This window comes from Sturnira hondurensis, unplaced genomic scaffold, assembly GCF_014824575.4.
Source record: "Sturnira hondurensis isolate 20B ecotype Veracruz unplaced genomic scaffold, ASM1482457v3 Scaffold0007036, whole genome shotgun sequence".
Taxonomy (NCBI): Eukaryota; Metazoa; Chordata; class Mammalia; order Chiroptera; family Phyllostomidae; genus Sturnira; species Sturnira hondurensis.
The window spans coordinates 4,805,650-4,827,062 of NW_028079667.1; the positions used below are offsets into that span (position 1 = coordinate 4,805,650).

At 36.4% G+C, this 21,413-nt stretch overlaps 1 protein-coding gene across 2 annotated transcripts in view; it reads right to left on the reverse strand.

Moving 5' to 3' along the window:
• Positions 1–657: 657 nt before the first annotated feature.
• PRKG2 (protein kinase cGMP-dependent 2) overlaps positions 658–21,413 on the reverse strand; it is an 86,173-nt gene continuing 65,417 nt past the window's right edge. For both annotated transcript variants that reach the window (XM_037051039.1, XM_037051040.1), the window contains 5 exons: positions 15,542–15,705; positions 11,308–11,430; positions 7,884–7,946; positions 4,507–4,573; positions 658–2,612 (listed from right to left, as the gene is read on the reverse strand). In XM_037051039.1, the coding sequence (XP_036906934.1) occupies positions 2,517–2,612; positions 4,507–4,573; positions 7,884–7,946; positions 11,308–11,430; positions 15,542–15,705 (513 nt within the window). In that variant the 3' untranslated portion in view covers positions 658–2,516. The remainder of the gene's footprint in view (positions 2,613–4,506; positions 4,574–7,883; positions 7,947–11,307; positions 11,431–15,541; positions 15,706–21,413) is intronic.

The window sequence follows — 21,413 nt, forward strand, 5'->3', positions numbered from 1 at the left end:
AAGAGTAAGAGTGATTTAACAGCTAGGAATATAATAAGTTTGTATATAGTAGGATCATTTTCTGTACATCCTAAGGAAGAAATAAAATACATATCCTTAATTCATTAAAAAAATTAAATTTATATATTTAGTGAGCTCTTATTAAAGCACTTCATTTTGGTAAGGGTTAACTCTTCAACTTATACACCAGCTCTTGATCAACCATTGATTTAAAAGAGAAAGAAAAGGTAGATCATGGATTTAATTGATACAATTGTGCATATAGATACAAATGATACATATGGTTCTGCACTAAAAGGTTATTAAGGCTCTTTAATTCGAACGGAGATAGTGGCAGCAGCTCCCCTCTAGGTAGCATTGATCTCTTCACAGCCTTCACCGAAGAGCGCTCTAGGTCGCTTATTTAATCCCCCACACAGGCCTCTGAAGTAGGTATTACTTTACTGTGCTTTTTTCTATAGGCAAGAAAGCTAGGACTCAAAGAAATGAAGTCATTTTGCCAAGGTCACCCAGCTAGGAAATAGTGAAATGGGGACTATATGGTAGTTCAAGCTCTCATCTCTCCATTTTTCAAAAACACTCTAAAGAAACACAATAAAATCACACGTGAATGTTACATATTGATATGGCTAGTCACAGGCAAAATACCTGTAGTAAACTAAGTCAGTTTTTATTTGTATATATGCAAGTCTCTCTTGAATTACAACTCTTGATCTCTTTTAGGAACATCATTGCTAATATAACTGTACAATTGTAATATCGATCCAATACATAAATTACCTACATTTTGGTGAGTAATTTAAAAATATATACATGGAAAAACTTACAGTGCTTACAAACCAAATGCAAATAAAAATCTTTAAAAAATCTTAGAAATTCATTAAGCAGGTTATGTTTATCCTATTAAAAATGTTTTTTTTTTCTATGTACAATACATAATGTTTAAAAATACTACTCCAGGAAACAAAATTTCTTTGGTTCAGCAAAAGGATTCTAAATGTGAAAATTCAATTTGTTAAGGATGCACCTTCTTGTGTTGGGCTTCTCTCATCTGGTTTAACTCTTTAGGAGGCATGTAGCTGACTCTCTTTAAATGGAGAAAATGTGGTGGGGTATGGGGAGAGGATGCTCGTCCCATAGGAAATTTGGATATGAAAATGTAGCCAGAAGTTTGAATTGTGCACTAACTTAATGGTATTTTTACTCTCCCAGGTCAAAAAGATACAGAGAAAGTCTGCTTCCTATCTGTTTTGGAAGGAGGGTGAGGACGTAATCCCGGCTGATACACGGAAACATTTCCTAGTACAGTTCTTAGGCCCTGCCAGCCACAGCTACTAAACTGCTCTCTCGGTTATTTGGAAGACTGCGTGGGGGAGACGGGAGGAGGGCAGATGCTAGATGAGCCTTTCACTTCTAAAGCCCCAGCATTCTCCAGCACCTTGCCTGCCGTAACAAACTAATGCCAACAGTGATTACAGTGCATCAACGTTTACCAATGGGATCTTCATTAAAAATTAACTGCGCTTAGTCTTTACTCTTGGTTTATGAATAGCAACAATCACAGAAGTGGACAAAATATCTCAGAGTTTCTGAGTCAGCAACCTTACCTATCAGACTTTGCTCTCCTTCATATTTAATGGGAAGGAAAAGCCTTCACAATTTTTTATCTGCGTGATTTCTACTTTGATTGTAAAAATACTTAATCTATAAGATAAAACCCTTTCAAAAGCCCATTACGTAACTGCACATTAAAACCACCTTTAACAATGCTTTGGAAACTTTCCAAGTTATCACAGCTGGTCACAGGGGAACGAAAAGTACTTTTCGCTTTGTTTATTTTTTAAGTTCTCCAATAGAATATATTTACCTTGTTGGATTAATGAACTCATTTATTTTAGGGAGCAGTGCCACTGACTAAAATACTCAAACTTGCCTTTCCCCAGACTAATATCAGAAGCACATTAACCCATTTCTAGGTTGAACACAAGTAAAAGTCAAGAGCCTCTTTTGACTCCCAAGATTTCTGCAAACTGCGAATTTTAGATGCCACAATGCTTATATGGAGTTGTTGAGAGCAGGTGAAATCTTCCAAAATTCACGCTTCTTCTTGACACCATTGGCGTGACTTAGTTGTTCAAGGACAAGACACTATGAAACCTTATTAGGACTCAAAGGAGAGGGATGTGATGGGGGTAGGGCAATAGATTGCAGAGAACACTGCACCCCTTCTACAAAAATGGCTCTGACTGTGCAGAGAATAGAACAGCCTTCGACACTTGAGAAAAACAAAAAACAGAATGACATGAATAATTTGCAGCATCTAAATAAGACATTGTCATTCAGAACCACCTCTGTACCTACTATCATCCACCCCAGCTCATGAGCAGGGACTTCCTTTCCCAATGGTCTTCCAACAGATACCCTAATAGTCCAAAGAGAGAAATCGTCAGTACTGGATTATTGGTGCTCTCCATCCTCTTCTCTAGTAGACAGGCAGTGTTCACCTTTTTTTTCTGTCAGAAGTCTTTATCCCAGCCTGACAGCTCATCTGGAGGCACTCCCTTTTCAGGAGGATACTTGTCAAAGTAGCTGTGATCTGTGGGTCCACTGAGCTAATGGGGAAAGGATTAAAGCAAAGGTAAGAATGATGTTCACTGAGCATGCTGTAACATTCCAGCGATGCTTTCCATATCTGACCACAGACGTTGAACTGCAACTACTGGTAAGTTACATATAAGGAAAAGGTGACCAACTGTCATTTCTGAGTCATGTTCTCAGCCTCATGAGATCTCCCCTCTGGACTTGGACCAAATGGTTCAGGTGACTGGATTACATGCAGTAGAAGCTACCTGGCCTTCTACTTCTAAAAGAAAAAACGACAGCAGATACTTTAAAAAATCAAAATTTTCCAGAATCCTTTCACTTGATAAAAGTTTCTTACCAACTTTGAATTTTTATATAATTAATTGACCAGATAAAATTTCCAGAATGCCAAACAAAAGAACAACTCAAAATACCATTGACTCTTGAAAGAGCGAAATGACTCTTTTGCAAATTATGTGGTTTCCAAATCTTTACTTTCCAACAAATGTAAGAAGTAGCTGATTGAATTATCAGCTGATAGATCATTAAAATACTATTTGTGATAGATCATAATGTGTTTGGGGAGGACGGGGAAGTCACTTAGGCGTTCAAAGTACCATTGCTATTATAAAACGCTCCACTCTCCTGTACTTATGTATGTGAACAAAACTCTTACCACTTGCATCTACATGATTTTTAAAATGAATAAAATTGATGTGAAGTCTGAGATCATTTTTAAATAAGTAAAATTTATCCACAAGTACATTAAATATTATCTTCATAAAAATCATTTAATAACAACTTCAAAGTTTTGTAATATATTTATGTTATTTGACACTGCATGCTATAAAATTATAATCATAACTGAATCTAGAAGAAATATTTGTGTTGCCAAAGAAATTCTATTGTCATAGGAATTCTAAAATTTATAAAACCATAATTGAAAGGCATTTAAAGAATGATTGACTAAAGATTGCCAAGCATACAAATATTTTATATTAGAATGACATTTTGAAGGAAAATGGAATGGTGATGTGAAAATATAAATTCAGAGAAAAAGGTATGATATAATTTTCTATCTGTGTTTTTTAATGTCTGATTGGTACTAAATCTCAGTGATAGTTACATTACATTGGATATATTTAAAGGGGTAAAGTAACAGTAGCAGATTACTTTAACATTTTGATATTTCCTGCATCCTAGAAATCATATTCTCCACAACAACTTAAATGTATGAAAAATTCAGAGGTCAATCTAAAAATACACAAGCAGAGACAGATCTCTGAAATCCTCTAACCAGAGGACAGTGTGACATTTGCAGGGTGTTGACCCAGGTCATTCTTGGGTCATCCTTCCCCCTAAGTTTGCAAATATTCTGTTTTCTCTAAAGCCGTCTGTCCAATCAGCTCCACAGGGTGACCGAGAACTTGAAATGCAGCTAGTCCAAACTGACGTGCTGAGAGCGTAACCACTTGGGACTGTGAAAACTTAGTATAAAAAAATAACAATGACACCTCATTAATATTTTATGTTGATTATCTATTGAAATGATAATATTTTAGATAGTAATTCAAATTAATTTCACCTATTTCTTCTTACCTCTTTCAATGTGACTACGAGACAATTTCAAATAACCTATATGGTTCATACTATATTTCTAGAGCCATCTGTCAGCCTAACACACTGACAACTCGAGGTAATAGATTTATATGTAATTGATTCCTGAGAGCTGAACTAATGCCCACTAAAAAGGTAATATCATTTAGTTCCTGTAATCATAACTATTATGGCATTTTTAACTTAATTCTAAAATACTATTATACAAATCTAAAACGTGTTACACAAACACACACATCCTTAAAATCTGTTTACAAAAACAAATGCATGCAAAAAATTATGAGAGTAATATAGTAGATACCATACCTCTCTTCGTAAAGGTGATGGAAGGTTCCGAGCTTTCAGTCCCTCCCAGTTAAAACCATTTAACCACCTGAAAAATGAGGAAAGCACAGAGAAATATTACTTGCCTGAAAACTATTAGCATGTCAGCTATCTGTCAATCCATTTTGTTGTCTGCTCCCTGACAGCAATGTGGTCAGTGTGCTAGCTGTCCGGTCTCACACTAAACCCATGCCCACTAACCTCACGGAGCACTTACCACTTGCCCAGTAATCAGCCTAGATTTCCCTGTTGTTCCACTCCCTGTTCCACTCCAAGGCTGACATCTGGAGAATGGCAATAGGGGACAGCATGGGACAGAGGGTGGTGAGGTGTGAGACTGAAAGCAAGGAAGACTTTAAAAGCTGTCACACTCCCCCATCTGTTGGCCACACCACAGATTATGCCCTTCCACCCTTCTCAATCTTGTTCACCCCTGCTGTTTGTGTTGGTTCAGTCCTTGACTGGATTGCTCATTCCAAGTCTAAGTGTAGCAAGAGAAAAAGCGCAAAAAACAGAAGGGGCTGGTTCTAGTACATTCCAGTTCAGGTTTCATTCTTCACCCAAAATGCCATGTTGGTATAAGCTGCTGAGACACTAGACAAAGAGTGGGAGCCACGCAGCAACCCAGCCGTGCAGTCCCCCCGTCCTCACTACGAAACCACAGGCGTCCTCTCCTGGATCCACCATCAGCTTCTTTGCACAGACTGATGCTCCATTTTTAGGGATTTCTAGGCTCACAGTTCTGTGGATTCTTTTCCCTTGCCACCAAACACTGCCACAATTCCTTTTAACATATTTTACAATCCTCTCTTCCAAGAAGCGACTCCATAAATATTAATAAAAATCATTACTGTGACTGTATTGAGTCAAAGAGCCTATACATTTCTTGCTGAGCACTTGCTACAACTTGACTTGCAGCAGTATTTACTTAACATGAGTGGCTATTCACTTAGCACTTGGCCTTTTGACACTAACAGTATTTTAAGTGATGCGAGTGCCAGCATGCACTCCTGTGCAAAAAATATTCACCAGAGAAATATTAGCAGCAACAGCACATAAATTGCTTCTTCATTTTGGAAGGCTTGTAGAAGCCATTCTTGAAAGTAATTTTAGAGACTAGAAATATTAAAGGTAATGTGAAGGCACTCGAAACAAATTATTCCTCTACCTAGCAGGAAAGATTTAATTGTACCATACAAGTATATCATCTCTTTTTTTTTCAGAAAGGTGTGGGGAGACAAAATTGGTGTCTGGTTTGTAAGTTAGCTCACAAATAGGGAAGGGAGGAATTCTATTTTTAGGGAAGATGATTTAAGACAGAATGGGCAAACATATAACTATGTGGTGTGTTTTACTGTACTGTTTTAAATACAAAGTTAAAGGGAATAGTTCTCTAAGAAAAAATAAAAGTTATTTAGAGAAGAATGGGGAAAGCTGATGGCAAATGTTTAAGTTTGTTTGTTTGTTTTTAATTCCAAGAGCCTACTGGGTAGATAGCTATAAACTTTGGGGACTTGTAGAAGGTTTTAGAATTCTCCTTTTTGAAGGCAGAGAGAGAGATCTATTTTTCAGGCCTCCCTGTGCCAACTTTTTATTTTAAAAGCACCATGAAAATAGCATAAAATAATGTGTTTGATGACTCTGAGCTGACCATAAGTCACTGTAAATCTGGCACATCTTAGTAGTGAACTCTACCCTACACATTGTAATCTGACCACCCAGACATATCGCAAAAAACATCCTGCCTGTTCAAAAGCGTGGGCAAATTAATTCCTACAGGGAAGAAAATTCAAAATTCTTCATTATCATGCTGAGGTGAGAAAATTCTCTGGCATCAATTTGCATGCACACCCAATCACAATTTGACAGTTACATTTAAATGAGCCTCAGGTAAATAAGTACAAAATAAAACTGGAGCCAATTAACAATGATATCACTCTATTTCCCAATTACCCCAAAGAATAACATGAAGATGCTTCTATAATGAAATAAGTGAGAAAAATATATTAAAAGGATAACTTTAATTGACAGGACACTTGTTTGTTCCACATGAACGGTGCGTTTACGTGCCGTGTTATAATGAGGTAAGATATTGTGATAACAGCTTGTAGGAAGGAAGATAAACTGGAACCTAAGACGAGTAATGAACTTTACACTGAAGGCAATCCTAAAGATGACAAAGAACAATAAAATACTCTAAACATTTTCATGTTTATAAAACCCACAGATGTGCCTCTCTCTCCCTCTCTCCTTCCCTAGTATACCCTTAAGGCAGAGCCCTCTCTGAATTGACAATGTTGAATACATGGCTTTATTTCAAGAAAGTTCATGAATAGATAGAGCAGGGTTGGCAGCTGCACTGCCCATGTTCAGAAAATGAGCAGTGCTTCTATCCAGCAGCATCTCTCCCTTTGTTTTCACACTGTATTGATGTGCCCTTAATTCTTCAGTAAAAACAATCCAGGGAGCAATGCAATACTGAGAGGTGTTTTCATGTCTGAAAGTGAACATGTCAATGTGCTCAACAGTTCTCAGTAATGAAATTCCCACATTGGTTTTTTAAACTAGCAATAGGTGGTATATTATATGCGCAAATCATAAGCAAAATAAAAACATCTTGGGGATTGCAGGATTTAAATAGCCATTGATTTAAAAAAACAATCCTGAAGGCTTCAACTTTCATATATATAACAAATTAAGAAAGGATATCTTACAGAAGTTATCTATGGTTCTAACTGACAAATTAAGAAATTCACAGAACTGAAAAGGTCCATGTTAAATTACTGCATAAAGACAAAAGATTGAAGTTTTGAAATCAGTGTACTTTACCCAAAAAACTAAAATAAAACATGAAGCTTCAGATTTTGAAATGCTGGTTAAAGAAAAATTATATTTAATATTGATATATAATATTAAAAATAACAAAATACAATACTATTTAGTGGCTACTTTAGCTCAGCTGTTCTCTTGAATATTGATAACAATAATTATATTCTACTTTAATCAAAAATCAAATGTGAAAATTAGAAAATTCATTTATAGACTCCAAGTTGATATTTTAAATAATAATTAAGATAGCAGTGGATAAAAATTAAGTTGTTACAACTTGAAGATGTGATTTTATAACTTGTTTTAAACTTCATCCACTCTTGATATGAATTTCCAGATTTAGAGAAGTCATTTTGAGGTTGATTATTGTGACTGAATCTAGTAGAATACAAATTAAATATAAAAGCACCAAAAAGGTAAAAACTGAGAGCCTATAAAGAAATCCTTATGGTTTACTAAGAGAAGCTTCAAGATTACTATCATTTTATATAAATTTCTATATATTTCTGGGCAAAGAAGTAACTATGTACCTGTGTTTCTTAATGTCATTGATTCCATTCTTCAGATTTCCCAGCCTTTCTGTTGGATTTTGCCTAAAATGACAATATTTTTAAAGAACAGTTTATAATAACTATGCTTAAGTAAATTTTAAATTAAAATTTTACATTTCTTTATTCATTCATTCATTTACTCAATAACTCTTCTGTTCTCCAATAAATGATTTTTAATAGTAAATAGAAATTTGGACACATCAAATCTATAACTACCTATGGGACAATTCTCTCTGAAAAAGACCTGAAAAGTAGCTGAACTGCTCTCTCACAACATATGGTAGAAGGGCCACATCAAGGTGGGTAGGAGACACACAGACACGGTCTCACCCAAAACTCTACTCCTAGTATGGCAACCGACAACTGGGAGGGATCTCAAAAATCCAAATCTTCTTCCTGAGGAAGAAGGGGCTCCTACCCAACATCAGACAGCCCAACCCTTGGGAGCCTCAATAGAGAGATGAACCCCCAAAATGTCTAACTCTGAAAATAAATAAGGCTCACATTTAGGAAGCTTAAAGGGCTGTGGGGAACTGAGATATTTCTGTTAAGGGCTGGCACACAGACTCATTTACCCCAGGGACCAGTACAAAAGTACCAGTTTGAAAAGTGCATAGGCTGTAAAGGAAATGCATTTGCTAATCTCAAAGTGTCTGCTGGAGAGGCAGGGGCCTGTTGAGACACTCTCCTGAACGGAGGTGCTGGCAGGTGCCATTTTTGCCCTCTACCTCCACCTTGACAGTGCTGGAGAGCATGCCCCACCCCAGAGCTCTCCTGCAGCCAGACAAAATCTAGCAGGTGGACCCTGGCCCCACACTCCCCCACTGCTTGCTAAAAACATCAGGCATGTGTGGTCCACACAGAGGACACATTAGACCAGATGGGCTTGTTAGATATTTACAGAAAATCCCATCCACAAGAAGCAGTATACACATTCTTCCCAAATGCACATGGAACTTCTAAGGGATGGATCATATGATAGGGCACAAAACAAGTCTCAATAAATTTAGAGAAGACTGAAATCATATCAGGCATCTTTTCTGACCACAATGGTATGAAACTAGAAATCAATCACAAGAAGAAAACTGGAAAAATCATAAATATGTGGAGACTAAACAACATACTACTGAACAACCAATGGGTCAATGAGTAAATTCAAGTAAAAATAAAAAATATCTTGAAACAAATGAAAATAGAAATACAACTTGCCAAAATCTAGAGGACAAAGAAAAATTAATTCTAAGAGAGAAAATCATAAGGATATAGGCCTGCCTCAAGAAACAAAAAAATCCCAAATAAATAATCTAACTTCACACCCAAAGGAACCATCAAAAGAAGAACAAAGTCAAAAGTTAGTAGGAAGAAGGAAAGAATAAAGATCATAGCAAAAAAAAGAGAGAAAGAAACAGAGACTAAAAAAACAATAGAAACAATCAACAAAACTAAACTCTGATTCTATGAAAAGATAAAGTTGACAAATCTTTAGCTAAACTCAACAAGATAAAAAGAAAAAAAAGCTCCAATAATTAAAATCAGAAGTGGAAAGAGAAGCTATAATTGATACCACAGAAATGAAAAGGATCTTAAGAGAGTTCTATGAACAATTATACACCAATGAATTGCATACCTAGAAGAAACAGACAAATTCCTAGAAACATACAATATCCCAAGACTGAATAACACACATACACATAAAAGAAAATCTGAATAAACTGATCATTAATACGAGGATCAAATCAGTAATCAAAACCTCTCAACAAACAAAAGCCCAGGGCCAGATGGCTTCATAGGTAAATTCTATCAATTGTTTCAAAAGATGATGTAATACCTAAACTTCTCAAACTCTTTTAATAAACTGAAGAGAAGGGAATTCTTCCAAACTCATTTTATGAACCCAGGATTACCCTGATACCAAAACCAGACAAGGACATACATGTATAAAAATTGTAGGCTAACATCCCTGATGAACATAGATGTAAAATTCTCAACAAAGTATTAGCAAACAAAACATGCACCATGATCAGGTAAGATTTATTCCAGTGGTGCAAAGATGGTTTAACATCTGAAAATCAATGTGAAATACCACATTAACAGAATGAAGGATAAAAATCATACCATCATCTCAACAGATGCAGAAAAAGTATTGGACAGAATGTAATATCCATTTATAGACAGACAGAGAGACAGACACACATACACACTATTCAGCCATAAAAATTAAACATTTGAAATCTTGCCATTTATAACAACATAGATGGACCCTGAAGGTATTAGGCCAAGTGAAATAAGTCTGCCAGAGAAAGACAAATACTGTAGAATGTCACTTATGTATGGAATCTAAAAGAAAACAAATAAACAAACAAAAGAGAACTCATAGTTTCAGAGAACACAGCAGAGATTGCCAGTGGGGAGGTAGAGTGGAAATAGACAAAATGGGCAAAGGAGGCCAGGAGGTCCAAACTTCTCATCATATAATAAATAAGTCATGGTGATGTAATCTACAGCATGATGACTATAGTCAATAATATTGTAGTGCATATTTAAAAGATGCCAAGAGAGTAAATCTTAAAAGTTCTCGTCACAAGAAAAAATATTTTGTAATTTTGTATGGTGAGGGGTGGTAACTAAACTTATTGTGGTAATCATTCTTCAAAGTATACAAATATCAAATCACTGCATTGTGCATGTGAAAGTAATGTAATATTATATGTCAATTATACCTCAACAAAAAAATAACAAAATAAGCCCTGGCTGGTGTGGCTCAGTGGACTGAGCACTGGACTGTGAGGCGAAGGGCTGTCTATTCGATTCTAGTCAGGGCACATGCCTGGGTTGCAGACCAGGTCCCCAGTAGGGGACACAGGAGGGGCAGCCACACATTGATATTTCTCTCCCTCTCTTTCTCTCTTCCTTCCCCTCTCTCTACAAATAAATAAATAAAATATTTTTAAAAAATAAATAAAAATAATAATAAAATAAAATAGACCCAGAAGAGTACTTTTTTTTAAAAAAATGAAGCTTGAAAGAAGGCATATAGTAACATTTTATCACCACCACTGATTTTCTCTTAAGGTAGTAAGATTGTAAATTAATTATCCCTTTATTAAGCTAAGGTTTGTGGTCCCATTTTGCTTTATAACAGATAAAGATGATTCCTAAAGTAACCTGAAAGCTTTAAATCTCTTTTATATTATAACTAGGTACTGTAATTCTAAAACATAAGATAAACTCAAACTCCCAGCATAGACTGCAAAACAGAAAATGATTTTACTTTAAATAAATTTAGCTACAGATAAAAGTAAAAGAAAAATAAGTAAACATACACCTAATTTAAAATGTGTGAAAACAGAAATAAAAAGCCTTCCCACTTTCCCCAGAAACAAGAAGTTTCTGTCATTCTCACTTGCAAAGTCTTCTAATCAAATCCTCCGGTCGTCTTGTTATTTTTCTGGGAAAATCCATTTTTTCAATTCCTTTGAGAATCAAATTGTAGGTCATCATTTGGTCAACCCCAGAAAAGGGTGGGCTAGAGAAAAAAACAAATAGAATACTGGAACCAGGGTCTGAGACACATTTACAACTAAGTTTGTGCTTTTCTTCCTCCCTCCCTCCCTACCTCCCTCCTGTCTCATTAGTTGTTTTATGACAAATCTGGAGACATGGCAGAAAAATAATTTCATTAATTTCACATCACTTAACAAATTACACAGATACATATTTATGCATACAAGTAATTTGTCAGATGGTGATAATTGCTAAAAAAAAGAAAATAAAGGGAGGGACAAAAATGACAGAGAGAGGTATAATTTTTTTTAGATCAAAGTTTTTAATGCAAACCAAAACAGACTAGAAACAAGAAGCTTCTCTCAAGTTGACAGTGGAACAGAAGTAAGAATGAAGACAAGGAGTGAATGACCACGTGTGGTCAGAGGATTCTAAGAGAGCAAGTATAAAGGCCACGAGTTAGGAGCAGTGAGGACGACATTTTTGCTAGTGGAGTAAGCAAGCAGGGGAAATGGACATAAGAGATGGTCACTATATTTTACAGATCTAGTGGGCTATGGTAAGGACTTGGCAATATGTTTTGAGTCAAATAATCTGATTTCCAGCAGCCAGAAGTAAGCAGAAACTGTGATGGTGTCAGCCATGGAGGAAGAAAGGCCTGGTAGCCCAGATTAGACAGTAGTTGTGAAGGTGGTGAGATGTGGCTGGATTCTGGATTTATTTAGGCAGTTAAACAAACAGGATTCACTGATGAGGTGAATGTGCCGTATGGTAGAAAGAAAGAATTTAAGAATGATGACCAAGTGTTTTGACCTACAGAATGGAGCTAACATTGACTAAGAGAAAACTGGGGTAGGGAGGGGGTTTAGGAGCACAGAGCAGGTTATGAGGAATCAAGAGTTATGTTTAGAACATGAACTAGAGATGCTAAGCAGGCAGTTAAATTTATGAGTCTCACATTTGTGGAAGAAGTTAGGGCTGGAGGTATGACTCTGAGGACTCATCAGACAGTATTTATGACCGTGGAACTTAATGATATCACCCAGGGAGTGAGCAGACGGAACAGAGATCAGGAACTGAAGTGGCCCAACAGTGAGAGGTCAGGATGATGAGAAGGACTCAGCAAGTGAGACTGAGATAGAGCCAGTAGTGTGAGAAAATGAAGGGGGAAAGAGAAGTCCTGTAAAGAGAGTATTTCAAGAAAAGTGTTGATAAGATGAGTAAGTAAGCACCGGGAGTTGAATTTAAATAATATTTCAATGAATATACTTTGCTTTTAAAAACAGTTTAATATCTATTTTCTTATGTCTTCTAACATTTGAAAAATAAAGATGATTTTCATGAACTATTCTCTGTTTCTCAGTCATGCTTGAGACCTTTTTGATATTGAGAATCCCTATTCTTGATAATAAACTTGTAATAAGGTCAGTGCACTAACTTTTAAATAACCTGTGTTTTGCTTGTGAACAAAAAAGGTAGAAAACAAAAATATTGCTATAATATTTTCAACTTTTATATATTTACAAATATATTGTGTTTTGGTTTGGTTTTATTTTTAATTATTTTCTCATTTTCATTTACTTCCTGACTTTAGAATTCAGGGCATTTAAAAAAAGGTGAAGGAAATAGACATACAAGTCCAGGAAGAACAGAGAGTCCCAAACAAGAGAAACCAAAAGAGGACCACACCAAGACACATCATAATTAAATACCAAAAGTTGAAGACAAAGAGAGAATCTTAAAAGCAGCAAGAGAAAAGCAGGTATTTACCTACAAAGGAGTTTCCATAAGACTGTCAGCTGACTTCTCCAAAGAATTTTGTAGGCTAGAAGCGACTGGCAAGTGGTATTCAAAGTGATGAAAAGCAAGGACCTACAACCCGTATTACTCTATCTAGCAAAGCTATTATTTATAATGGAAGGGTAGAAAAGGTGCTTCCCAGACAAGGAAAAGCTAAAGGAGTTCATAATCACCAAGCCATTATTATATTATATTATATGTTAAAGGGACTTATTTAAGAAAAAGAATATCAAAACTATGAACATTAAAATGGCAATAAATTCAGAACTATAAAGAACTAAAACTAAAAAACTAAATAAGCCAACAAGCAGACAGAAACAGAATCATATAGAGATCATTTGAAGGGTTATCAGCTGGGAGGGGAAAGGAGGGGAAAGGTGGAAAAGATGCAGGAATTAAGAAGTACAAATTGGTAGGTACAGAATAGACAGGGGGATGTTAGGAACAGTATAGGAAATGGAGAAGCCAAAGAACTTAGAGGTATGATCCATGGACATGAACAATGGTGGGGGGGATTGCTTGAGGGAGTGAGAGGTGGAGGGGGGCAAAGAGGAAAAAATTGGGACAACTGTAACAGCATAATCAATACAATGTATTTTTAAAATAAAAATAACTCTTTTTGTGCCCTACCCTGAAAACCTTTATAAAAACAATTTTTCTACTTTTTTTCATAATACCTCAAGCTACCTTAGTAACTCCAAGGTGCTGTTTTTTTATTTTTATTTTTGCCTTTCCTTATTCCCTCATTTTATTTCCCTACACTTCTAACAGTTTATCCCAGCTGGTAAAAATGAAAATGTTTATTCTCCAGTTAACTACAGGAACTGTCATGTATTTCTTAGAAACACAGCTAACAAATTTTTCAAGGATGAGAAAACAAATTCACGAAGTAGAATTCCTTGTGTCACAAGACCTTAAGTAACTTTCTCTCTGAATGACAATCTGGATGTTTTTCTCTTCTTTCCTTCAAAATCTTAAGCAATGAATATTTAAGATTGATTACAGATAATATAAAATAATCCTTCACATCTGTTTGCTCAGTGCATATTGACAAGGATATAGAATGTAGTCACAGGTAACCTAACACTGAAATTTGTAGTGTAAAAAGTTCGAGAAGAGTCTGTTTGTAAAGTATGGGTCGAGACTTGAATTCCCATCAATGGGCTCATTTCAGTGTTTTCTTATGCCATTCCATTATGCAAATCCTCCCTGAAATTAAGCCTGAGAACACTTGGTTACAAAGCTTTATGAGGATGATCAAATCAGTTAATGAAAAGTACAGGCACAAAACTGGGAGGAGAACTGATCAGAATCCAGTGGCCATGTCCATGTGTGGTGCTGCCTGACAAGTATGCAGGGAAAATGCAGCACATTCAGAGCTAGCGGATCTGGAGTCAAATCCCTAATCTCTGGCAGGTAGCTCACTGCCCTGGTTCTCTAATCTATGAAATTTAAATCACAGAATAATAATAAGTATTTAAATTATATTAAATATTTAAGAAATATTTAAGAAATATTAAATATTTAAGAAAAATAATGAAGATTCCTGTTTTAATTTTCACACATTTGTGAAAACTAACCCAGATAATACACTGATAAGTGCTCTGTAAACTCTAAGATGCTCTACAAATATGAGTTAATATTACATATAGCCCACATATGTATATTGGTGCATGTGCATGCATATAAATGTGTATGTGCATGCATGTTGAACATTTGGAATCTTGGATTCATTAATGTAGCCCTTTAATTTCTTTAGGAATGACAATTCAGTTCTGACTGCTAAAACCCCGGCTGTGTCAGCTCTCTATTAATTAGCACCTCGAGAAAGCAGTTGATAGGGAAATAGAGTTTAATTCCAGCAATGTTGCTTTCTCTTAGCATTTCTGATTAATGATTTTTAGGAAAGATAAAAGAGCATAGCTAAATTTAGTTTAATTGATCAGTGAATTTAACTGAAACATGATTTTCTCAATTACTATATATATATATAAGTAAACAATAACATAGCTTATAATTTCAATTCCTCTTCTTATTCTTGTGCTGGATTATCAAAACCTGCACATTCTTAACATGTTATCTTTAATAATAGACCTTGCCATTTTAGGTAAACCATACCATTCCTTACTCCTTTGTTTTACCCTCCTGAGTCTTTTCTGTACATTATAAAGTAGAAAGAATACTGTATGTAAAATAATGTAAAGAGGAAGAAGCATCATATTTCCAAAACATTAAACTTTAAATTGTATATATATATATATATATTTCTATCATTCTGTACTTATTTTTCCACTTCTCTGAAGAAGAGGCTGAACACAACTTGAAGGACTTACTTGCCCGTTAGGAGCTCAAAAACTAGGATTCCCAGGGACCAAAAATCCACACTGAAGTCATGGCCTTTGTTGAGAATGACTTCTGGAGCTACATACTCCGGGGTCCCACAGAATGTCCACGTTTTCTGTCCAGATCCTATTTTCTTAGCAAATCCAAAGTCAACCTGGAAAGCAATGTCAAAGAAAGTTTCAGACACAATAAAACTCATGTCCCTTTTTAAGAGTCCCCCTAACTTCTCCAGTCTTCTTTCTACACTCTCATCCTTCCTTCACACCACACAAACACACAGACACACGCACACACAGACCCTCTTGTTTATTCTTTTATAGGGCCCAGTGTAAATCTAACTACACGGCAGGAAGTTCCGTGAACAAACCTCAATACCCATGCCCCTAGAGGAATGCTTTGGCAAGGGAAGACCAGAAAAACACACCCGAAGCAGCTCAGGGCCAGCAGGACAAACACAATTTTCAAATCAGTGGTGGTGCTCATTGGGAAGAGAAGACAAGGGTGAAATAATGGACTTAAAAGCTCCATCACAGAAGAAAAAATAATAACATAATTGAGAGTTTTGGAAAGGGACTACTGTTGAGAAGAAGAGGCATTTAAAATTCTTGATAGTCTTTTTTTAAGATTTTATTTACTTATTTTTAAAGAAGGGAAGGGAGGAAGAAAGAGGGAGAGAAACACCAATGTGTGGTTGCCTCTCGAGTGCCCCCTACCGGGGACCTGGCCCGCAACCCAGGCATGTGCCCTGACTGGGAATCAAACTGGTGACCCTTTGGTTCCCAAGTCAGTGCTCAACCCACTAAGCCTCACCAGCCAGGGCTTGACAGTCTTTGCTACCCTCCTCTGTCTTTTCAGAATAGGCCACTCCACTTTTCTGAGACTCTATTCAATGAACTCTGTGCACAGAATAGAGACAGGAAAGAAGGCTGGAGAAGACCCATGCACTGAATTGAGACAGTATATATGACTGACTGATACCCTGCCCCGCAAAACAGTTAATTTCCTTCCATGGGGCTTATTTAGCACATACTTTTTATCTTCAATGCATACTGATATTATTAACAGAATGCCCTCCACCTCCTTGAAGTAAACAGACACACATATTATACCTGGGCTTCAACAGGCACATTTTAATAGTGTCATTACCCACACTATCTCAATAGTATGGCAAACCCGATCTTGGCTAACCCCCTAAATAAGTAAGATTAGCACATCAAAACAGGACCTTGCCTAGGAAAGTATGTGTCAGTGAAGTAAAATTCAGCCCTCATTTAGTCATTCAAATGCTAAAAATATTCACCTTCATGTTAAGTAAACCTTTTAAACATTTAAGTTTTTACTAATGCTTTTTAACATTTATCACACAACAGCAAGGATTTCCTTCTTAGAAAAAGGGAATTGAAACAGCCCAATTGGAAGTGGGATTTTATTGCTTTCTTTTACCTACATAGAATGACTCACAAGGACTATGATGGCTGGGGATATTATGAAATAAAAAATCTGTAACGAGTTGAGATTGGCATATCTACTTATTCCTCAGAGAAAGAAGCATTATGAAAGTCCTAGATAATTTTTAAAAGACTAAAATTTAAGAGACAAGAAAGCAATGCTTATAATTGCATTTTTAATGCATGTGTATGTGGAAATATATTTTGTTGTCTTATAACAGCTTTTCAACTCATTTTTTCATGGCATTTTTTTCCTTTTAAGAACGAATGTAAATTTATTAGATGTTTAGGAGAGTTCTTCTAGTTCTAAAAGTTGTGAATTTTAATTTGAATAGCTGGTTTTCTTTTGAAATATTTGCATGTACAAGAGACAACCAATTCATGTTTCCTTCTCTCTGTTCCTTCCGCATCTGTAAAAAATCAAGTCATGCCCTCAGGTGAGGTTTAAGGGGGAAAAAGAGGTGGTGGCCCAAAGAGGTGGCAATAATCATATAAAGATTTTAAGATTCATGAAAAGTTACCACTTCTTTATCACCTTTGATCTTATCAACCTTGGTCTAATCTATTTGGTCAGAGGAGACTGATGTTCAGATCTACCCAGTCATTTGCTTAATACGCCCAGATCTTCTGATGGCAAGTTCTGAACCTCTGTGTTGTACCACCATGGCTAGCGCCACAGAGCCTGTCTTTTGTTTTAATCTCTTCTAGGCAACAGAAATATACGCTCTTTGCTTTATTCAGCAAACATTTATTGAACACCACTAGGTAGCAAGCACGAGGATAGAGACCAAACCCCAGTTCTCTTTGAGCTTATATTTGAGGAAGAGAACAAGCATAAAAAATCTACCATACATACTAATGTCAGATAGTGACATACTATGAAAAAACATACAGCAGAATTAGCTACAGAAAGCTATCTGAATTGTATTTTAAATAGGGTGATCAGGAAAAATGTCTCTGAGGTAGCATTTGAGGAGATTTGAGCAGAAGTCTGAGCGAGCTGAGAGAGCTCAGTAAAAATCTGAGCAAGAGTGATTCTGTCCCAGGAAGAGCTAGCACATAGCCCCTAGCCTCTGAGAACATGCAGGATAATTTCAACACAGACAAGAAGGCCATTGTGGCTGGGCCATAGGTAGTGATCTGCTAAACCACAGAAAGAATTTTAGATTTTTTTTCTAAGAGGCCATTAGAGGATTAAGTGAAGGGTTATGCAAGGCCTGGCTAATGTTTTTTAAAGGGATATTCTAGAAGACAAGAAAATACACATCCCTTTTTAAAGTTCTACTAGTAAACTGAGCTTTCAAGAATCTCTGGAGAAGCTACACACAGGTTTTCTTTTCCTCCATTAAATCCCATTAAGTCTCCAAAGATTTTAATAAACTAGAAGGTTTTTAGATGTTTCTAAATCTGCAGCGGTGATGGCATCACTTGGTAATAGAAAAATTAGCACTGTGGCCTACAGGAGCTGGGGTCCAGTCAGTATTAGCTTTTTCCGAGAAGTTTCTCTCTGGGTCAGTAAATTTGTCAGATGTTGGCTTTCTTGGTCACATAAAAAATGGAATCAAAATGACCAGTCTAATTAAGCCAGATGATTCAGAGAGACATACCATTCCAAAAAAATATTTACATGGCATTTTTAGGACACTTACTTTGCCCAAGTCTAGACAAGGCTACAAGGGAATGTGTTCATCCTGTCTGTCAACAGGCAACAGTAGATGGCTTCCCCTGGATGGAAGTGAGTGCAAGGGAGGCTAGGGTATGGGCTGGGTGAATCTCTTAGGATTCTTCAGGGGGGCATGGTGACTCACCTGAAATACTTGGAGTGTTTTGTAGGAAGTGGGAAAGATGAAGAGGAACTTTGCATACACATGAACAAACTGACAAAAATCATTAGAGTCTCGTCATTATGAAAAAATCATTATATATATAAACATCGATCGGTTGCCTCTTATACATGCCTTGACTGGGGATCAAACCCACAACCTAGGTATGTGCCCTGACCAGGGATCAAAACTGCAGCCTTTTGGTGGAGGGGATGATGCTCAACAAACTGAGCCACCTGGCCAGGGCTATACCACCACCTCCCTGAGCAGGGTTTACAGAACTAGTTCTTTCTCCTTTAAGGTTCTTTAATACTGTTTATATTCCACAGTTCCATCCCTTATGAAAGTATGGTCTAGTTGTATGACCAGCTCCTTCCTTGAGAAGAGACATTCTATCTTACCTGCTTTGTACCCCCTACAGCATTTGTAACACAGCAGATGTTGGACACATGTTTGGTGAAAAAAAATCTGAATACATCACTATTAATATCAGTTTCAGTAAGATATCTGTAATCTTTTAAAAAACTTTACAATTTTGTGAGCTAGGAACTATTATCCTAATGTTAAATATGAGAACATTAAAATTTAGGAAGGTCATGGATGTTTGAGGTGACACTTGAACCAGGTTCCAAAGGGAACATTCCCATAAGAAGTAAATTGATGAGGAAGTACAGGATATTTAAGGGAAAAGAAGCAGCATATGTTAAGTACTTTGGTGGGAAGTGTTTAATTTAATAAGCTTTTATCATTTAATAAGAATGGCTAATAGTTTTCTGGCAAAAAGAACATAGATGGAGACAATGACTACTATCGTTTTTAAGTAAGGAAATCCTTGTAGCGGATAAAGTTCTGGGACACAGATGCAAGTTATAAAGCATGAGAACACCCCCCACCCCGCGCCCACCCCTGCACTCCCTGCCAGTTAAAAATTAGAACGGAACTGATGTGGAAACCCTATGTGTGACTCCCGCAGGGTCCTCCCACCCGGTGCCATGGGGTCTTACCCTGAGTTTTGGGTTTATCATTTGCTTGTATTCATCTCCAATTTTACCACAGATCTGATACCCTTAAATAATACATAGTTCTCATTTTTAAAATGTTTAGATAAATCTTTTATCTACTCTTGATCCAATTGCTTCTTTTCACTTGAAATCATATCTGTGAATTTAATCCATATTGCAGTATGTGTATTTTCACTCTGTATCGGATACCATTGAATTGATACACTATGATTATTTTGTTCATTTCACTATTGTGGGACATTCATATTACATCTAATTGTATGCTATTACAAAAATGCTTCTACTAACCTCATTTTGTTATCTAGTGGACATGTGTAACATAGTAAAATTGGTGGGTTAATGATGTGGTAACTTCAACTTTACCAGATATTGTCAAATACGTGGGGTGGGCAAAAGTAGGTTTACACTTGTGAGTATGTGAAACAGAGTTGATTCTTGTATTATTTATTAATTGTTGTATTATCTTCCATACAAACAACTGCAAAGCAACTTTTGCGCCACCCACCTGTTTCCATTGCTCTAAATCCTATCATTTAGTGGTATCAACTTCCATTTTTTACCTTCTGTCAGTATTAAATCACTGTGGTTTTAATTACATTCCCTCCTTCATTAGTAATTGGTTTTAGCTATGGCATTTCAATTAGTTCTTTAATAAGGATATTGCATGTCCTCCCATCCTGTTCTTCATGGCTTCAGAAGTGTCTTGGCAATTCTTTGCTTGTGGTCATTCCACATAAACTTCAGAATTGGTTTGCCAAGCTTCATGAACTCCCCTGTTGGAAAGCCACTGGAAATGTATCAAACCTGTAGATCAACTTGAAAACTACTAATATGTCTGAGATGTTGAGTCTTCCTTTTTTAAACTCAGTACATCTTTCTCAGTTAGTTAGGGTAACGCTAGCTACTACCACATACACATCCAAGAAAGTATAAAAGCTTAAGCTCTACTCTAAGTTTCTTCTTCCTCACACAATGGGTTTTCCTGAGTAGCAGGGAGCTCTCCTCCAAACAGTGGGTCAGGATATGCAGGCTCCTTCCATCTCATGGCTCTGCCAACTTTAAATCTGCTCTTTTTTGGCCACAAGCCAGAAAGACTGTGCCTCGGAGATCAGCTGCGCAGATCACTATCAGCCCGGGTCTGAGGGTGGTGCGCAAAAGTCAGCTCCCATTTCACTAGCTACAAGCGAGCCACATGCCACCTCCAGCACAAGAAGGCTGGGGGGTGCTGCCTAGTGCTGCGCCAAGGAGAAAAAAGAATGAGCCTATTAATTTACAACTTTTTAATGTCTTTCTATAAATGTGTATGTTTCTCAAAGCTCTTTAGATTTTTGTTAGATTTATTTCTAGATACCTTATATATTTACTTAAATATTACATTCTTCTGTTTTTTGTAAATGGTATTTCTATAACTGTTTATCAATTACATTCCTGGTATTTAAAATACTACACCGAGGTCTTGTGTTATTAATCTTACATACAGCAACCACACTGAACTCTGTGCTTAATTTTAGTAATTTGTTGTTACATTCCGGATTTGTATAGAGTTAATCATATCACATGGGGAAATAC